A 20,751-nucleotide genomic window follows, 5' to 3' on the forward strand; every position below is an offset into this window, starting at 1 on the left:
GTGACCCGGAAGTGTCTCCGGACAGCGCTGGCCCCTGGCCTCTTGAGTGAGATGGGCGCACAACCCCAGAGTCTGTCAAGACTGGCCCCTACGGGCAGGGGTACCTTTACCTTTACCTTTATGGCCTAACACACACACACACACACAAAATAAAATTCTAAAAGCAGTTTAAATTAATTTACAATTGTAATTTACACATATCCAGGGAACTGGAACACCTGGGTTTAGGGACTGATTGATAAGATAACTTTCCACGTGAAGAGGGTTTCGAAGGATTAAGCTCTTACAGCAACCTATGGAAAAGCGGACAGTCATATCTGAATGGCCTGGGATAAGGGGATTCCAAACACTCTCCATTAGAAACATGCTTACATGGGCACAAATGATTATTTGCATAGGGGGATAATGACATACTGGAATAAGCCACAATGTGTTCACATAAGCAATTTTAGTTAAGTGTTCACAATTGAGAAAGGCTGATTCCTACTTTGATATGCTCTAAGGCAGGCATAGGCAAACTTGGCCCTCCAGATGTTTTGGGACTACAACTCCCATCATCCCCAGCCAACAGGACCAGTGGTCAGGGATGATGGGAGTTGTAGTCCCAAAAATATCTGGAGGGCCAAGTTTGCCTATGCCTGCTCTAAGGGATACCTTCCAGAGGCATAGCCATGTTAGTTGCTTTCAGCAAACAGCAACAACTCAAAAAGTCTCATGGCACAAATTTATTATGGCAACTCACGACATTATTTTGTCCATCTGATAAATCTGTGACATAATAAATGTGTATTTATTATGCCATGAGTCTCTTGTTTTTATAATAAATGCTTATATACTAATATGCAAGTTGAGAACCAACTATAATTAGGACTGAACAGTGAAGAAATGCCTATCACGTTCTGCCTATTGGCCTTTGTATGCAACCTCTTCAAAACCACTCACAAAAAATCATGAAACAACTTCCACAAGTTCAAGGAGTCTCCACACTTATTTTACTTCAAGCAACAACTTTGAGTGCCTTGCGGCAAACTGCTGTTTAGAGAGAGGTTCGATCAGAATTAGACAGATGATTTGGAGGATCAGCTGCTCACAAGGTAGCCAAATGCCCCAATGGGAACTCAATTTATTTGTGTGGACCTAAGCAGCTAATTGGATCCCAACCCAGGTGGTTTATCCAAAAGCTCATGAAAGGCAATGTTTCCGCCACTGCACGTGTCAAGAATGGTAAAAGGTAAAGGTAAAAGTACCCCTGACTATTAGGTCCAGTCGTGGCCGACTCTGGGGTTGCGGTGCTCATCTCGCTTTATTGGCCGAGGGAGCTGGCGTACAGCTTCTGGGTCATGTGGCCAGCATGACTAAGCCGCTCCTGGCAAACCAGAGCAGCGCACGGAAACGCCGTTTACCTTCCCGCCGGTACCTATTTATCTACTTGCACTTTGACGTGCTTTCAAACTGCTAGGTTGGCAGGAGCAGTTGCAGGGATTCGAACCACCGACCTTCTGATCGGCAAGTCCTAGGCTCTGTGGTTTAACCCACAGCGCCACCTGCGTCCCTTGTCAAGAGTGGTAGTCCTTTGCAAAACCAACAAACAAAAAACCCTCCCCTAGTGAAATGCTTATTATGACGGTTGAAAGGAAAAATCCAGTTTCAGCAGATAAACTATGTAACTTGACTGCCATTTATCTTTATCCCATGATTTTAACACTGATCTATCCTATTTTCTTCAATAATTTGTAATTATTTCCAATTGAATATATTCAAGCTGACAGGATTTAATGATTTAACATTCGGTTGTGTTTCAGAGGAGAGATGCTGAAAATGGAAGAACAGCCATCTTTTGTGTTTTTTAGACAACTGCTGAAACCTGCTCTGAGCCCATGGGGGTACAAATCAAATACCTACCTTCAGCTTTTAGTTTTTCCTTTTCTTGAGCAGCTTGCAGTTCAAAATTCTCTTTGTTTTTTGCCTCTATTTCTTCCAGCTTCCTCCTTTGCTCTTCTTTTTTCTTCCTTCTCTTCTCCTTCCTTTTCTCTCTTTTAGCAGCTAATGCCAGCCTTCTGCTTTCTTCCCGTAGCTGTAAGTCAAATTCATTCAACAGTGATGAAAGGAAACTGCCAAAAGGAAACGGCACCTTGGGCAGATAAGGCTGTACAGCTTAGCATTGGGATTCGAGGACCCGATCCCCGCTTGGGGAATAAAGACACGTGGACACAGAATGTAAGGTTAATGGGTAAGGTAAAGGCCACAACTTTATTGATTACAGCATGTGAGAAGGTATTGGCTTAGGCATTGGACCACGGAACATTAGACTCCACCCACTCGTAGAGGGGTGAGTCTGAGGAGGGGTTAAGCACCAGTAGGGGAAGCCTGCTGATGCTAATCCAACTATAGGCTCTCTTCCTGATGTCACCGAGGGTCGTGCCATGGCCCCCCACCACACGGGGGGGGGGAATGGGGCTTTTGGAGGTGTTTTTTTACTGCCCCAGTGTTTTTAATACCCTGGTGCTTCCAATTTTTTAAAAAGGCAAATTGCGGGAGAAGATGCAGCAGTCAGTCACTCTCTCACTCTCTCCAAGGACCCATGCTAGCTAACACACATAGTCACAAAGCACACACACTAGCAACACAAAGTTGCTCTGCCCACACAATCAAGCGATCAGAGTGGCCAAACCTCGTGGCAAGTACTTCCCAGGCTTCTGCTGACCGCAACGAGGACAACCCTGTTGACTCGGAGAAAATGTGTGTGCAATGGTGGGGATGGCTGGCGGGGCTGCGTTTGAGCAGCAAGCCACGCCCCCGCCGAGCTTTCCTATTGGGTGCCCAACCGGGGAGGGGCGTGGCACGCCAGCCCTGGAGTTGAAGCAGGGGGCAGAGCGCCCCCTGCATGACGCAGGAATCGTCTCCCGATCACAACCCCTTCCCTTCCTGGGAGGAGGAAAGGCTTTAGGAAGAGACTGCATGCTGTGCAGCAGTCTCAGCTGGTTACTAATAAGAATACCTAGCCTTCCAAGAGTTCTAAACTAGTTCCCAACATTGTGGGAAGGCTGAGGTTGTGGGAAGAGAAACTTTAGAATCCTAGAATCATAGAGTTGGAAGAGACCACAAGGGCCATCGAGTCCAACCCCCTGCCAAGCAGGAAACACCATCAGAGCACTCCTGACATATGGTTGTCAAGCCTCTGCTTAAAGACCTCCAAAGAAGGAGACTCCACCACACTCCTTGGCAGCAAATTCCACTGTCAAACAGCTCTTACTGTCAGGAAGTTCTTCCTAATGTTTAGGTGGAATCTTCTTTCTTGTAGTTTGGATCCATTGCTCCATGTCCGCTTCTCTGGAGCAGCAGAAAACAACCTTTCTCCCTCCTCTATGTGACATCCTTTTATATATTTGAACATGGCTATCATATCACCCCTTAACCTCCTCTTCTCCAGGCTAAACATGCCCAGCTCCCTTAGCCGTTCCTCATAAGGCATCGTTTCCAGGCCTTTGACCATTTTGGTTGCCCTCCTCTGGACACATTTCAGTTTGTCAGTGTCCTTCTTGAACTGTGGTGCCCAGAACTGGACACAGTACTCCAGGTGAGGTCTGACCAGAGCAGAATACAGTGGCACTATTACTTCCCTTGATCTAGATGCTATACCCCAAGCCCACTGTCATAGGCCCAAGATGAAGTGGCTAATTTGATCATCCTGCATCCAGACCAAGTGGAAGCCAGCAGAGGGGAAATATTATGGCCTTGAATCAAGCTTTGTGGGAAAGCTGTCCATCAATGAGTCCACAGAAGCTGGGATTGCTCGACTGGTAAAGCACGAGATTTTTAATCAGAAGGTCACAGGTTCTCAAGACCCGCATTGGGCAAAAGATTCCTGCATTGCAGGGGGTTGGACTAGATGGCCCTCGTGGTCCCTTCCAACTCTACAGTTCTGTGATTCTATTGGAAGAGCCTCTCAAGTTTGAACATAAAGGCTTTCCACTCATGGAAGAGGTTGAACCTCTGGCCCCACGGTGTATTCAGGGTGATTATTTCAGCTGGGAATTAAACATTTTGGCAACTTTTCCTTTTCAGGGAGAGAGTAGGGTAAGGTTACCAGTTTTTTTTCAATGAATCCGGGACCTAAATACTACACGTTCGGGACATTGATGCTGAAGTGATGGCAGTGGCAGAGGGGCGGCCACCGCCTTGACCTCAACTGCCACGTTTCCCTTTCCTCCGAGGCTTCTATCTCCTTTCTCCATGAGCCTGGGCAGCCCCTGAGTTCTTTGGTGGTGGTGGGGCAGCGGCGGCACGATGGGTCAGGCATGGAAGATGGAGGAGGGCCGAGAGCAGCGGCAGCGGCTAGGCTCCCTTCCCATCAGAGCAGCCCCAATCCCATTCCTACTTGCGTGCAAGCAGGAGGGGGCAGGGATCCCTCAGCTGGGAAGGGGGGCTTCCCCTTGCCTAACTGAGAGATCCCTGCCCACTCCTGCTTGCACGCAAGCTCTGATAGGCAGCGTGAAGCCTCCCTTCACAGCTGAGAGACCCCCGCCCCGTCCTGTTTGCATGCAAGTAGGAATTAGGTGGCTGCTCCAATAGGCAGCATGAAACCTCCCTTCACAGCTTAACTGCTGGGGTCAGGGAAGGTGGGCAGCCCAGAAGCTGCATCTTAGAGCCCCTGCACCACCATCATATAGGGACTTCCAAGCAGCTCCTGAAGCCAGCCAGAGCCAACTGCTCTGGGCTGATGAGACTGCTGCGTTTCCCGGGGGCATTAAATGAAATCCAGGGACATTCCAGGGATGAAATTTGTCCGGGGACTTTTTCGCAAATCCGGGGACTGTCCCCGGGAAACGGGGATGTCTGGTAACCCTACATTAGGGGGATTCCTCAACTCCACAAGGAGTGTTTTTTGATGGCTAATTTTTTTCCTATTCTTGCATGCCCTGCCTTGAGCAACTACAGAAAACCAGCCTATAAAGTGTTTTAAAGTGGAAATCTGAACTTGCAGCGTTACTTACCTTCTCCAAATCCAACTCCTCTAAAAGAATGCTTGCATTCTTGTTTGCTTCAGCAGCCTGCCTGTCTTTGGCTTGAACAATTGATTCTATACAGAGGTGGCACTTCTTCAGCATTTCCTGCGAGGACAATGCAAAAAGAACATCATTTCTGAACTGGCACAAGTAGTTGAACAAATAATGGATGTACCAGCCTCAAACACTGCAATAAGGGAACTGACAGGGAGCGTGAGGGGCTCATTGTGGCCTACAAAGGAAGGGAGGCTGCTTAACGAACAGGCAAGAGTGCAAAAATGAAAGGAATGGATTGGAAGGCTCCTGTGGCATTAAAGGGGCTGAACTGTTAATGACTGTGGATATGCTGTGTCTCCTCATGTAAGAATGGGAGGATGGCTGGAGAGGAGACAAACAAGAGAGCACATTGTGAGAGGGATTTTATTCTGCCAGTAAAAGCTAAAGGGTTGTAATTGCTTTGGGAAGGTTGTGTGGAATGGCAAATGCCACAGGGACAGAATTCTCCAGAGTGGGAGTCAAGAGATTCCAAATGGCAAAACAGGATTCAGAACTGCTCTAGTATTGAAAAAAGTTTGGCTGGGGGGAAAGACTGTATATAGGCACTGGAACCAAGGAAAGGACTTCTTATGCCGAGACCAGATATGAATATATTAAGAAAAAGTGGGAAGGGAGAGGAGCTTTGCAACCTTTGGCTAATTAAATTATTGATGACCTTTTAAACTGTGTGAGAGTGTGGGGTGTCATTGTTTTGTATTTTTGTGTTTTTATATTGTAAACTTTCCTGGAATCCTTGGATGAAGGGTGGCACAGAAATTTAATAATGGTAACTTTGGTCTGCATTTTATTCCCCCCCCCCCTCCTGTGGTATTTTATTGTGTAACATACTTTGGGATTAGGAAGGTTAAATATTTAAACACACTAAAACAAAAAATAGTGTGCTCTTGAATGAAGCCATACAACTGAATTGGGAGTGTAAAGTCAGAGAAAAATACCGTATTTTTCGCTCTATAAGACGCACTAGACCACAAGATGCACCTAGTTTTTGGAAGAGGAAAACAAGAAAAAAAATATTCTGAATCTCAGAAGCCAGAACAGCAAGAGGGATCACTGCGCAGTGAAAGCAGCAATCCCTCTTGCTATTCTGGCTTCTGGGATACCTGCGCAGCCTGCATTCGCTCCATAAGACGCACACACATTTCCCCTTACTTTTTAGGAGGGAAAAAGTGAGTCTTATAAAGCAAAAAATGCGGTAGTCTGTCCAATGCTGTTCAGGGTCAAGATGTGCAGCACATTATTCTTACCTTGTCAGTAACTGTTGCTATGTATCTCATACATTCTGAATCTGATGGGAACTGGTTGACTTCTTTTACTAGGTAGCGTACAACTTTCACATGACCCTAAGAATGAAGGTTTCCAGCATTAGTCCCTTTCACATGAAGGCAGGCTGCACATTGAAATGCATTTAAGTGAAATAACTAAACTATAAAAGACAATTCAGTGAAAAGAGTAACTGCAGCAACCTCAATTCCCCAAAGCAGCAGAAGCTCAGAAGCATACAAAAATTGCCAACCTGTGAAGCTAGGGAAGGAAAAACTCCCATTTTCTTTAATAAAGCAAGGCATTTGAAAATACTCTGAGATACAGAAAAACAGAGAGGGCAGCTTATTCAATTGCAATATTGCACACACTGCCAATATGTTGTTTTTTGCAACGGTTATATAAGTCTCCCCCCTGAAAACTGCAAGCTATGGGAAGCATAACAAGTCCATTTCTTAAATTTCTGCCATGCACTGTGTGGGTGATGCAGTTATATTTCCAAATTCATGCTGCAACAAATTAGTTCTTTTTTATCAAGAGGGTTCAAAGCAAAAGCTTTCACTCTACCTTTCGAAAGGCTGCCATCAGCGGGGTTATCTTTCTGTTATCAGCAGCATCTACATCTGCTCCGGCTTGAACTAGCAACTGGACAACATCTAAATGACCACCGTTTGCAGCAAGCCATAATGGAGTATTTCCTTTTTTGTTCCGGACATCGATGTGAGCTCCCCTACAAAAAAAATCAAAAAGCCTGATGAAAATACTGAATGCATATTTTACCATTTAAAACACACCCAAAAAAAATTTGAACTGAAGGACTGGTTATTGCTACTGGCTTTAGAAAGGTGGTAAAAGTTGGAGGGAGAACTTCTAGAGAACATCACCTGCTCTTCATAAAACCATTTCTAAACAACTCTGAAATACCGTATTTTTCGCTCTATAGGGCGCACCGGACCATAGGGCACATTGGGGGGGGGAATACCCCCCCCCAGCCCCAAGAGCAAAGAAGCCAAGACCTGTCTTGGCTTCCTCTTTAGCCACGCACAACCTCTCCAGCTGGGAGAGGCTGCGCGCGGCTTTGGCAGAAGCCAAGACAGCTAGCAGGATGGATCCCGCTCGCTGTCATGGCTTCCTTTTTAGCCGCGGGGCTGGGCCGGGGGAAGCCCAAGCTGCCCAGCGCCCTAGGTCAGTGTTTTTCAACCACTGTTCCGTGGCACACTAGTGTGCCGCGAGATGTTGCCTGGTGTGCCGTGGGAAAAATTGAAAAATTCAAAAGATTTAAAAATAAAGTATTTTATAATTTTTCATATTTCTGTTTACTTACTATTTCATAATAAAGTAATTATAAAATACTTTCTTTGTGTTTATTTGATTCCTATTCAAGAGAATTACTTTATATATAGTCAATATAGGCACAGAGTTAATTTTTTTAACATTTTCTAATGGTGGTGTGCCTCATGATTTTTTTCATGAAACAAGTGTGCCTTTGCCCAAAAAAGGTTGAAAAACACTGCCCTAGGTACGCAGCGCTGTGCTCCCCGGGCTTCGGGTTGCAATCCGCAAGCCTTCGAAGTCCGGCGGGCACTCCTGCCGCGCTCCGAAGGCTTGCGGATAGCTTCCTGAAGCCTGCATTTGCTCCATAGGATGCACACACATTTCCCCTTCATTTTTGGAGGAGAAAAAGTGCGTCCTATAGAGTGAAAAATACGGTAGTTCATTTCTGAAACATGAACTCCTGGCATCTGCACACCTATCTTAACAGATGCCATTTTCTTCCTATATAATAAAAATGTAATGCTGCCATCATGCAGCTAACATAGGAGGACTTCTAGTGCCACATCAGAACTAGAATTTCCTGCTTTGCTCTATGGTAGTGCCTCTGGAATTTGAATTATGGAATTACCACTCAAGAATGGAACATTATGCCAGACCTTCAATGAAGATGCACAATTTAAAGCACACACAGTTGTTTCCTGAAAAATTCACCAATCGAAACTTTCTCATCAGACCAACTCTTCTACTCTTAACAAAAAAAATTCCTTCCAGTAGCACCTTAAAGACCAACTAAGTCAGTTCTTGGTATGAGCTTTCATGTGCATGCACACTTCTTCAGATACACGGCTACCTATCTTCTACTCTTATAAGTGCAACTTCTGTGTGGGATCAACGAAACTCATTAGTAAACACCCATAGATAGCGTATCAGGATCCTAGAGCCAGTGACATTCTTCGTAACCTAGGCCTCTTGATCCTCCACTTCTAATCATTTCAAATATGGTACCTGCTAATAAGCAGCTCACAGAACTTGTAATGCCCTTTGTCTGCTGCAATGGTCAGAGCTGTGTCTCTTGAAGAAGGGACTGGCGGAGCGTTTACATCTGCACCTTTGTCTAGAAGAACTCTGCCTACTTCCGCATATCCACCAGAGGCAGCTTCCATTAAGGGTGTCAGGCCGGTCTAGGTCAAGAATACATTAGAAACGTGTGAAAATCTATGGCTGCAAGAAGGCAACAATCATTTCTGGTTTATAGAGTATCAGTGACCACTGTTAACTCATAATCAATCATCATAATAATCATAATAATCGTAATAATAATACAATAATTTATTATTTATACCCCGCTCATCTGGCTGAGTTTCCGCAGCCACTCTGGGAGGCTTCCAACAAAATATTAAAATACAATAGCCTGTTAAACATTAAAAAGCTTCCCTAAACAGGGCTGCCTTCAGATGTCTTCTAAAAGTCTGGTAGTTGTTTTTCTCTTTGACATCTGATGGGAGGGCGTTCCACAGGGCGGGCGCCACTACCGAGAAGGCCCTCTGCCTGGTTCCCGGTAACTTGGCTTCTCGCAGCGAGGGAACCGCCAGAAGGCCCTCGGAGCTGGACCTCAGTGTCCGGGCAGAACAATGGGGGTGGAGACGCTCCTTCAGGTATACTTCTCCTTCAGGTATGTTTATTATCAGGCACACTCTACTGCACGGAATATTCAACTATTAACAGCTGAATGAAGAGAGAGCCAACAGATTCATCACTTTATACCCATTCCACTTCTCACCAAATAGAATGTGTTGGGAATAAAGAACTCCCTCCTTTTACTTAGTTTTTAAAACTCACTCCCTCATCCACATCAAACCTGTTTCATCTTTCATAGTGATGATTTAAAACAGAAGCAAAGGACTACAAACCACATGTGCTCCTCGAATGGATGAATAACAACTCCAGAAAGGGCCATCAACAGTCTGAGATAACTACTGGGGCAACCCCAACTTCCCTGGGGCTGCTTAAGGCAAGTCTGTGGGTCTTGAGGAAAGGCTTAAGAGAAGAAACACAGGCGAGGGAGCTAGAGCCAGCATCAACTCCTGAAATTTGCCTGAAAATATTCTGTCCCATTTTTCCATGTTAGGATTTTGCCTAGTACAGTGGTACCTCGGGTTACATACGCTTCAGGTTACACACTCCACTAACCCAGAAATAGTGCTTCAGGTTAAGAACTTTGCTTCAGGATAAGAACAGAAATCGGGCTCCGGCAGCGCGGCGGCAGCTAAAGTGGTGCTTCAGGTTAAGAACAGTTTCAGGTTAAGAACGGACCTCTGGAACGAATTAAGTACTTAACCCGAGGTACCACTGTAAACCTCTTTGGGTGCCTTGCCAGAAGGGCAGTATATAAATGTAATAAATAAATAAGCATGATGAATTTTTTTGCTGTATTTAATAAGCGTATATTCCACCTTTTGCAAAGTTACTCGCAAGGCAGTGAGGAACGATATAAAGTCAACACTCTGATGAAGCAAAAAAAATTTGTTGACCCTGATGGTGGACATGGAACGGCTGTGTACATTCAAGATTGAGCAGACAAGCACCTGGAGTGTGAAAAGTAATGGAAGTACTAACAAATTTAAGCTGAAGACATTTCAACCAAGATCTTCCTACCTTAGCTCTGTGCTCAACATTAGCTTTTCTATCGAGGAGAAGGCTAACCACTTCGGTTCTTCCTTGGAAACAGGCCAGTGTCAGGGCAGTATTCCTATTGGTCTCTATCTGTGCATTAATATCAGAACCCATGTCCAACAGCAGCTTAACAGCAGCAGTATGACCATTCATGGCTGCCAACATTAATGGAGAGATGCCCAGCTTGCTACCAGTTCTGGAAACAAATGAACACAGGTTACATTTTAACTTTATATGGCATGGTGATTTTAAAATTCACATTTACCTATTTCTGTAATATGAAAGTCCACGTACATATGAACCTATAGGTGCCTGTAGACCTCTAAATGGGAGCTGCAGAGGCCGTATACAGTGGACACTTGGATTACGTTACCTTCGGGTAACATAACTTTCGGGTTGCGAACGCGGCAAACCCAGAAGTGTATACCTCCGGGTTTCTGCGCATGTGCAGAAGCGCTCTATCACGCCGTGCACAGAAGCAGCGCATCTAGATGAGGACTTTTCGGGGTATGTACGGACCCCCAGAATGAATTAAGTTCATATCCGGAGGGTCCACTGTACCTGTAAGTGTAATTAGTTATGGTTAGCACCCATTAGTTTAAACACATTTTGTAAATTTACAAGCCAATAATCAGATTTACAAGCCAATATCATAATCATTTCAAGAGCTTTTAATTCAGTTCCTCTTTGGATTTGTTATACAGCAGATTGCTCTCTGTATGTTTATATTTAAGTTTCTAGTTTAGCTATGTCTTTGATCAGTAAGGGGCATGTTTCCTTCCTTCCTTCCTTCCTTCCTTCCTTCCTTTCTTTCTTTCTTTCTTTCTTTCTTTCTTTCTTTCTTTCTTTCTTTCTGTAACAGCATCCACTGATGAATTCTCCCCAGATGGCTGCTTTTAGAGTTTCCCAAAGCAAAGGCTCAGGAAACTGGATAGGATTGCTATGCACAAAAACCTCTCCTATCTATTGCTTCAGACTATCAACTATTTCTCTTCACTGGAGAAGGAGAGGATTCAATCTTCAAGTAGGATCCCTTCACAGTTCATCATTGAGCTGTAAAATGGTAAATAGTGGGTTGTCATATGAAATCAAGGTAAGACTCATAGAAGATGCTTTGACATGACTAGATATGGTGGAGGGAGCATAACAAGGAATCGATTCTGTTACAGGACACATAGCTGCTGGAGAGAAAAAGAGAAATCTATCTCAATAGGATTCAACAGGCACTAGAAGTCCACTAAATTATATTGCAGCAACAGGGCCACCAGGGCACCTGGTCTGGGCATAGATGCCAGCCGTAATTTGCTCTGTTTCTCTTTCTTTGGATCAAGAGCTCAGTCTAAAGCTTCTCTCGGTATGAGATGGGTCCTCCTGGAACCCTGTTGTGAACCTAGGGTAGAATGGAAGAACATAACAAGAAACAAGAGCACCATGAAATAAGATTAGAAAGAGAACTTGCCTTGAATTGATCTCTGCACCGGCATTCAACAGTATTTTGATGATGTTCACATAACCACCAGAAGCAGCTAAGCTTAAAGGGGTGTAGTCAGAAACATTTCTGTGCTCTTTATTTGCCCCTCTAGCTAACAGAAGCTCCACCACCTGAATTGTTGTAAAAATACGAATAGTTACCTTCGAGAAATGATTATCACTCCCTTCCTGAACACAGAACTGCAGTCAGAGGCCCCTCGGGCAGCAGCGTGGAAATGGAGGCTTATTGCAATCTCTGGGTTACCCCAGGTAGAACACACAATTCTGCTCACGTGGCTCAGAGAGAATGTATGGTTATGTGCCATGCTAGTGATATTAAGCCGTGGTATAAACACTTATAAGATCTGCTTTAACCATGCAAGATGATTATACATTGACTTGGGGCTGTAATGGCACTGCATATACAACTGGTGCCTAAATTAAAAAGGTAAAGGTAAAGGTACCCCTGCCCGTAGGGGCCAGTCTTGACAGACTCTGGGGTTGTGCGCCCATCTCACTCAAGAGGCCAGGGGCCAGCGCTGTCCGGAGACACTTCCGGGTCACGTGGCCAGCGTGACAAAGCTGCATCTGGCGAGCCAGAGCCGCACACGGAAACGCCGTTTACCTTCCCGCTGGTAAGTGGTCCCTATTTATCTACTTGCACCTGGAGGTGCTTTCGAACTGCTAGGTTGGCAGGCGCTGGGACCGAGCAGCGGGAGCGCACCCCGCCGCAGGGATTCGAACCGCCGACCTTTCGATCGGCAAGTCCTAGGTGCTGAGGCTTTAACCCACAGCGCCACCTGCGTCCCAGGTGCCTAAAGTAGATATCGTTTATTCATATGTCACAGCAGCTTTGCTACTTAACATAGAAACACAGAGGAAGCTTCCCAAATATATGTTCCATAAGGTAAATGGGGGCAGAGAACCCTGATTTGAAATCAGTAGTGTCACTTGTTGGATTAGATGACCCTTGTGGTCCCATCCAGCTCTGAAGTTGTATGATTTTATATACATGGAGCTAGTCATAAAATTCTTTGGATAACTACTACCATTTTACCTAGTAAACACCCTTGTTGTTTTCTGGCCCTTTGGGGTACCAAGGAAAATCTGAGTAAACAGAGAAGACTTGACAAACTCCTAACCCGGTTCTACCTTAGATATCTTAAGTCACAGTTACAGTATTAAAAAGATGCCAATAGCAGTAATAATAATGAAAAAGAAGACATCTACTAGAGGGTGGTCTTTAGGTAACTTAAAACAACCTACCAAGTTGCTGAAAACAAGAACCATTGTAATTTGCACAATCAAATAAACAACATAAAACAGTAGATTACACTGGTTATAAAATATGGCTAGCAAAAAATTACTACTGTTAATAAATATTACGTGTCCAGGGCTGAGCTGGCATTTTAATACTGCACCTCAGTTTGGAAGTAACAGTTTGGGAGACACATGTTTAACATTAGCCTTCACGAGCCTGGAGGTCATGTGCTCTCCCCTCCCCTCTGGTACAGCAGTGATGAGATGATCAGAAACACCTATTTTTAAATTGATTAGAATTCTGTAAATTCTAACTGGAAACAGCTGAACAAGCTTTCACGGAGTGTGTTCAGACTCAAGGATTAGAGTTATATGACAAGCATTAATCACAGTGAAAGGCTTTCAGTTAGTACGCAGCAATGGGTACTGTTTACTTCACCTCCTGTCTTCCTCCAGAACAAGCTAAAGATAATGGGGTGTCCTTGGTTCTCTCAGACTGAGCTTCAATATCTGCACCGTTATCCAACAAGATCTCAACAACACCGACATGACCAGCTGTAGCAGCCAAAATAAGGGGGGTAAATCCTGGAAGGGGAAAATAGGCACCGCTCAAGGATTTTTGACTTGCACCCATTTCTAAGATAACAACGAATTTTAACAGGAAACCAAAACAACAGGACACCTGGAATGAAATTAATTTTGCAGGTGGAAAATGTTATCTACAGCAGAAACACACATTAGCTGGAGGAGGATCTCCTTCCACAGGAATATAATAATAAATAATCATATTTTTTAATTTGTACCCCACCCTTCCCGGTTTAAAAACCAGGCTCAGGGCGGCTAACAGCAAATATAAAACATTGATTAAAATGTAACTTAAAAACAGCATAGAATACAACATAAAATGCAGCATCAATATCAATAAAATTCTAAAATTCAGGGGTCATTTTTTTGGGGGGGGGACCCCAGTTAAGTAGACACTGAATGATCACCAGGGCTAAGTGGCCAAGTTGGTCCTACTAGGGCCAGCAAGGAGGTGTGTTAACAAGAATTTTAATGTGGGGTCCCAGAAAGGGTTTCTTCATAGAAGAGGAAAGGGAAAAAATTCAAATTGAAGGCCAGGAGGAATAGCTCTGTTTTACAGGCCCTGCGGAAGGAGATCAAGTCCTGCAGGGCCCTAGTCTCGTGGGACAGAGCATTCCACCAAGTCGGAGCCGTCACTGAAAAAGCCCTGGCCCTGGTGGAGGATAGCCTGGCTTCCTTAGGGCCCGGGACCTTGAAGCTATTATTTTTCATGGATGGACCTTAGGGTCCTCTGCGGGACATACCAGGAGAGGCAGTCCTGTAAGTACGAGAGTCCTAGGCCACATGGGGCTTTAAAGGTCAAAAACAGCATATGTTAATCTGTCACCTACAGAAAACTCTGTTTATACCATTACTTTATCAGCAGGCATGTACCTTTTTTGTCCCTGTGTTCAATATTAGCTCCCCGCTCTAGGAGCGTTTGCACCAGCTCTTCATGTCCACCAGCACATGCAAGGGTCAACGCAGTGTCATGGTTACTTTCAGTCTGGAAGACAAAGGCCATTTCAACACGTTAATGGCTTTCCTTATACTTTGTGAAGGAAATGTACATCATTTAACTACTACAACAACAAGCATCATTAAATGTGAAATATTATTGCCTGTAGAGTCTTTGGACGAGACGCTCTGCTTCTAAAGCTGCTTTGTAATAAACACAGTGCAATTTAGGAAATCCATCTAATTCAGTCTCTGATAAAGACTCACCAATTCAGGGAAGTTTTTAATGTGTGACATTTTTGTGTATTTTTGGTCTTTGTTGGAAGCCCCCCCCCCCCCCAGAGTGGCTGGGGAAACCCAGCCAGATGAGCGGGATACAAATAATAAATACAAATACAACAGATAATAAATTAAGAAATAAATTATTATTATTATTATTATTATTATTATTATTATTATTATTAAAACCGCGAGTCATACTTCCCAAAAATGTTCCTAATGTCTCCATGTCAAAAACAAAACACAAAAGCACAAGTCAGAACTGAGTAAATGCACATGCGCATTCCAGTTCCTATATCACAAGCTGTGATCTGATGCAACAAGGACACCCTGTGCTAAACACTGGGCTCGTGTTCTCCCATCTTCATGTGTATTAAGAGTTTTATCGAACAAACCCGGATTATTTTCTCTAACCATGGTTAGGTTCAAATCATAGCTCATGACATTCAGATGTAATAGGCAACTGTGCTTCGCTCAAAAACACAAGAAGCAGCTTTAAACTTCTTAGAACTGGAGGAGGAGTGAGTATGCAAGTCTATGGCTTGTTGCTGGCTTACCTGCGCATCAATATCTATGGCAGGGTAGACTGGTAGCATGGCTGAGGGAGAAATGATAGGGCTTGGAGCTGGTGTCTGAGGCTGGGAGACAGACGTCGCGATGCTGTGGGTAGGGGTGTTGGACACCGCAGATGCTCTTCCGCTCACTGCTATTGGAGAGAGAACAATTGTGCTCATTAGAAGTATGATTAGCTAGAACTTCTGAAAGTTTCTCAAAATGGTCTAATTAAAAGCTGCATGTTAGGCAAGATGGGAAAAGCGGTATTCCTTAGGCTGAATCAATCTCCAAAACATGCCAAGCTCTTGCCTTTCTTTCATTGGGGTAAAAACGTAGCCCAGAAGAGTCAGCTGTATGGGGGCAGATGACAGCATTTGGCCCTAATGAGAGCAGTCCAAAATTTAGCCTGTACCAATTTAATTCTTGTTTGGAATGTACTGCTATGTCGGATAAGAGTTGCTGAGAAATGGAAGGTTTGATAGAACAGAGGTTTGACATTTAAAAAATGGCTATCTGGGACTGGATTGTTAGAACCCAACAGCCATCCTCCAATCCCTCTTAAAATATATCTGCTTCTACCCAACAGTCTGAAAAACAAAAACCACAAAGCTACAATTATGTATGGATCAGAGTATTTAGTGAGAAGAACTATAGGGATTCCTTAACTCAGGGAACTATGCTCAAAATATTTGACCTAGGATAAGAAGGCACTGGCCCAGTTTGCATGTCATACAAAGTCATGCTTTAGTGAGAGAACCATATGTAGGAATTCTTGTAAGTCTTGGGCTCCTGCACTTCCTGCATGGCCAGGAGGACTACAACTGCTTTACTTTCACCTTTCTTAACAGTTTGATTGTTGTGGCATCCAGACCAGAGCCTCTTGTTTAAACTCTCATCAGTTTCAGAACAATCTGACTTCAAATCATGCTTTCTGAAGCTAGTTTAAGCTAACTATACTGTACTTATGCGAATCTAATGCGCCATCGAATCTAATGCACACCTCAATTTTCACAACCTTGAAACCAAAAAAGTATTTGCTATGTCAGTGGTGTTTTTCAAGGTTGCAATCGAATCTAAAGCGCCATCGTATCTTATGCACATCCTAATTTTCGCGATGAAATTTCGCCAAAAAAGGTGCACATTACATTCAAGTAAATGCGATAATTTGTTACAAACCATGATTCCTGGGTACAAACGACGTAAAGGGATTCAGGGAAAGCAGGGGGGGGAACCTGCCCAAATCCTGCTCCCAGAGAAGCCAAGGTTTAGGGTGACATGGGAACCAGTCCTTGAATTAAGTCAATTGTATTAAATATCTTTAAGAAGCTTCTCTCACCCAAAAAAATATCCAGGGGGAAATCAAAACCTTAAGAATTTGATGTCGAACAAGAAATAGCAAATTCAGAGTCAGAGCTCACATTATCTTTATTTTAATTGTCTTAGAAAACATTGATACACACTGAAACAAATCTTAACTGCCAGCAGATAATGAATTTTTTGAGCAAGTAAATTACCATGTTGTGGTCTCTCATACCTTTTATCCTATAATTAAGGTTAACATCTTTATGTATCAGTACATGGCTATAACTATGAGAGCACGGGGCAATAACACCACTAACTGCTCAAACTCAGATTCAATATGACTGATATCAAGAAACAAGCTGTCTACACACCAGAAGATGAAAATTACCAATATTCTATTAGTATCACCACAGAGCTTCTGAAAGGGTGCTAAACAACTTCTTTGTGTAAATGAAATTCCAACTCGCCCCTATACTTTAAAAAACAACCACCAAAAAACAGATTTCTGGCCAAGTCACGGACCAGTTGGAATATTTAAGGGCAAATAACCTAAGAGCCAGATGTGTGTCATAACTCTTTGGGTGGATTTGCCAAATGACCCAAATGAAGGTCTTCTAGATACATGTAATAAAGCCAGCTAAGGCTGCTGAAATGAAATGAAGGGCCTGTGGCAGATGCTAGCTTGACTTGCACAGTAAACTCTCTGGACTGCAGAGTGAAGCTACAATACTTGTAAATCGGTAAAATTTACAAATGGTAGCACAGATCATCTTTTAAAAGCCAGGTTAGGGTGACAACCCTATTTTAACTACTGCTATCTTTCTGCTTCTCGCGTGTTCAAAGGGTTGACCAAAAGATGTCTAGCTGTGAATGGCCAGATGAATCTGAACTGGCAACACCTATTCTGCTAAACCAAAACAACCATGAACTTAGGTTAACAAAGGAATGCCAGTTTAAACCCAGAGTCAATTTGCACAAATGGAGGTCCATGCAGAAAAGGCCTTCCTTGTTTAGCTCTGTTTATGCAATGGGGATGGAAGGGAATGGAGAACTCTGTTGCAGCCATGGAGCTCTGGAAGGAGCGCATTAATATGTCTAGATTGATCTTGGCTATGATCTCTTCAGAACATTACAGTGGAAGTAAAAAAAGTAAAAAATTGAATTTCTTATCCTAGTCCTCCTTCCCAAAGTAATGTTCTTCTATAATTCAAAGTGTTAATTCAAGTCAATTCAAAGTATTTTTCATGTATTTCAGAAACATGAATGGGCTGTAATTCAAAAGAGAAATTAATTCATGGGAGCGGGTAAGGAACACAGCATCCTTTATCAAGGCAAAAACCTCTGACTTCCGGAGCTTGGGACTAAAAGGGACAACGTAACTCGCCAAAAGCAAACTTAAATGTGAATGTTGGTTTCACTTCTATTTCAGGTAATTCTAAAATAAGGGGCCAAAACAACCCAGGCTTTGTAAAGCTGAAAGAAAATAAAAATGTTGGCATGCCTCAACTGCTTTTTTTTTTTTTTTTTTAAGCATACGACATTGCACTTGTATGTAACAAGTTATACACACCTGCCATGATGTCGTCCAGCGTGTCATTGAGGGTCTGGGCAGGGCTGGCTACCATTAACCCCTGCTGTGCGTCTGTCAGAATTCCTTGCCCCAGCCCTGTAAGTTGTGCTTGGCCCAATACTGGCTGTCCAACTATGACACCTTGCAGTTCTGTAAGATTTGCAATAGACCCTGGAGGTAAGGAACCCGCAGAAAGAGGCAAAGCTTGAGCCATTGCAAGAGGCTGGATTGGAGCGAAGCCCATCTGGGCCGCCGTTTGCTGGGGATCGTCTTTGAGCAAGTACGGGTCCACCTGTTGCAACCGTGCATAGTCTCCCTCGGTCAGCTGCTCTCCTACGCCAACGGGAGTCAGAAGTCCTAAGTGCTGACACGACTGTTGTTGCTGCTGCTGCTGCTGAAGTTGAATTCTCTGCGCTTTCACCTCCAGGTATTGCTTTTTCAGTTGCTGCTGGGTTTTCAGCTGCAGTTCCCGCTCTACTTTCTGCAGCTCCTCCAAGATTTTTTGCTTCTTCTGAATTTGCTCCTCTCTCGTTTTGTTCAGCTCCTCAATCTTCTCCTTGGTCAGCTGGTCGGCATGTGCCAGTTCCAAAGACTGCAGCTGGGCGTTCTTCTCTATGGCCTCCTTTATCCTTTGCTCCAACTCTGTCAGCTTGCCCTGAGCTTCCTCAACAATACTCTCTGGAGACTGATTGGCGATGTAACCTTGTACATCTGGGCTGTTTGGTTGCAAATGGTTGCTGGACTTTTGTTTGGAAGTGGCTGTGTGAAAGAGAAACCCCCCTCAGAACCAAATGGAAGTGCATGTGAACAGCATTCTCATTACAGACTTACTGATCAAGAAAGCACAAACACATTGCGGAATCCACAAAAGGTGAACTGTCTCTATGGGGAAAAGAGACATACCTATTTTTCTTCTGAGCATTTTATTGAGGGATTAAGATTGTAAACCAAAAGAGCTTGGTTGCTTCAGGGTACAGATATTGTACAATAGCTGTGCACTTCATATAAAAAGGGTACAAAACTGCAGTCAAGTGCTTTGCAACCTACTTGCCAGTCAAAGAACACACATGCGTTTAAATTGTAGGGTGCAGTCCATATGACCCCATTCCCATGTCCACACTACACCCCCAACCTTCCCGCATTGATTGGGGAGGGATGAAGGAAGAGGCTATGGACATTTGACTGAAAGTGCTTAGAATCTTCCTCGCGATCTGGAAACCTGCAGGACCGAGGTTCTCGGCAGCAGTGAGATACTAAGCATGTTCAAACCAAATGTGTGAAGAATTCCCATTCAGATCACCATACTCAATGTGGGAAGGATAGAAGTCGAGCAGGAAGGGATGCTGGAAGTGGGGCTGGCGTGAACATCGTTTAATGCAAAAACACATTCTTTGAATGCCTCTATGAAGTTTAAACACTATATTGGTACCTTAGTAAAAATGTTAGCTTGTTAGCGCGGGTGGAGCTGTGGGTTAAACCACAGAGCCTAGGACTTGCCGATCAGAAGGTCGGCGGTTTGAATCCCCGCGACGGGGTGGGCTCCCGTTGCTCGGTCCCTGCTCCTGCTAACCCAGCAGTTCGAAAGCACGTCAAAGTGCAAGTAGATAAATAGGTACCGCTCCAGTGGGAAGGTAAACCGTGTTTCCGTGCGCTGCTCTGGTTCGCCAGAAGCGGCTTAGTCATGCTGGCCACATGACCCGGAAGCTGTACGCCGGCTCCCTCGGCCAATAAAGCGAGATGAGCGCCGCAACCCCAGAGTCGTCTGCGACTGGACCTAATGGTCAGGGGTCCCTTTACCTTTTAACATTTGAGGGCTTGTGCACAGTGCCCAATCTTCAAAAATGGAAATCATTAAAAAACCCTACAGTGAGTACACTTCCATGTTCTACCGAAGAAGTGGCTTTGCACATGCCACCAATCTGAGTTTCCTGAACTGAAAAGCAAATAATCCCATCACTGCAGAATAATAACTGCTAGATTACAAGTCTTTTCATGGGTTGTTGTTTTTTTTTAACCAATTTGAGCAACATTACAGTGATTTAGCTGCAGATGCATCGCTAGGGACAGAGTTACGCTTTTATTTTAACACGCAAACAAAAACACAGTGTGAGTAAGATAGAAGGCAACATCCCCTCATCTGAATGCAAGCACCCCAGTTTCTAAATAAGTTGTTGACTCCTTTCTCCCAAATATAGGAGAGTTATTAACAATCCTTTACAGATAAGTGTATCTTAAAAAGGATAAATGTGTTAAAAATTATTTATTTTAATGACAACATTCAAAGTGCACGCATATCAAAATTTATCGGTGTAGTGCTAGCCAGAAATTCTGCCAGAACAATTGTAACATCACAATTATCTCTCAGTTGCACCACCATGAAAAATGTCTCCTTATTAATGTGAAAACCCAAGCCAGCAATTTAGCTAACTTATACATAAAGACGGATTTCCTGGAAAACATCTCGTAATAATTTTGTTTTCCACAAATACCCACTAGAGAAACTAGAGAGATGTTGAAGAATTG

General features: G+C 43.8%; 1 protein-coding gene across 7 annotated transcripts in view; it reads right to left on the reverse strand.

Annotated features, from left to right (window-relative positions):
• Nucleotides 1-20,751, reverse strand: part of LOC310829900 (ankyrin repeat domain-containing protein 17) — a 105,722-nt gene that overhangs the window by 14,471 nt on the left and 70,500 nt on the right. For 3 of the 7 annotated variants that reach the window (XM_083708910.1, XM_083708907.1, XM_083708909.1), the window contains exons 15-25: nucleotides 18,229-18,987; nucleotides 15,359-15,507; nucleotides 14,460-14,571; nucleotides 13,441-13,586; nucleotides 11,731-11,873; nucleotides 10,254-10,467; nucleotides 8,604-8,779; nucleotides 6,891-7,053; nucleotides 6,308-6,403; nucleotides 4,995-5,111; nucleotides 1,903-2,074 (exon numbers count right to left, since the gene is read on the reverse strand). In XM_083708910.1, coding sequence (XP_083565036.1) covers nucleotides 1,903-2,074; nucleotides 4,995-5,111; nucleotides 6,308-6,403; nucleotides 6,891-7,053; nucleotides 8,604-8,779; nucleotides 10,254-10,467; nucleotides 11,731-11,873; nucleotides 13,441-13,586; nucleotides 14,460-14,571; nucleotides 15,359-15,507; nucleotides 18,229-18,987 — 2,247 coding nt within the window. The remainder of the gene's footprint in view (nucleotides 1-1,902; nucleotides 2,075-4,994; nucleotides 5,112-6,307; nucleotides 6,404-6,890; nucleotides 7,054-8,603; nucleotides 8,780-10,253; nucleotides 10,468-11,730; nucleotides 11,874-13,440; nucleotides 13,587-14,459; nucleotides 14,572-15,358; nucleotides 15,508-18,228; nucleotides 18,988-20,751) is intronic. The other 4 variants (XM_083708908.1, XM_083708911.1, XM_083708912.1 and 1 more) reach the window with 2 other exon arrangements.

The sequence above is a fragment of the Podarcis gaigeae genome (assembly GCF_964106915.1).
Source record: "Podarcis gaigeae genome assembly, chromosome: 13".
Classification (NCBI taxonomy): domain Eukaryota; kingdom Metazoa; phylum Chordata; class Lepidosauria; order Squamata; family Lacertidae; genus Podarcis; species Podarcis gaigeae.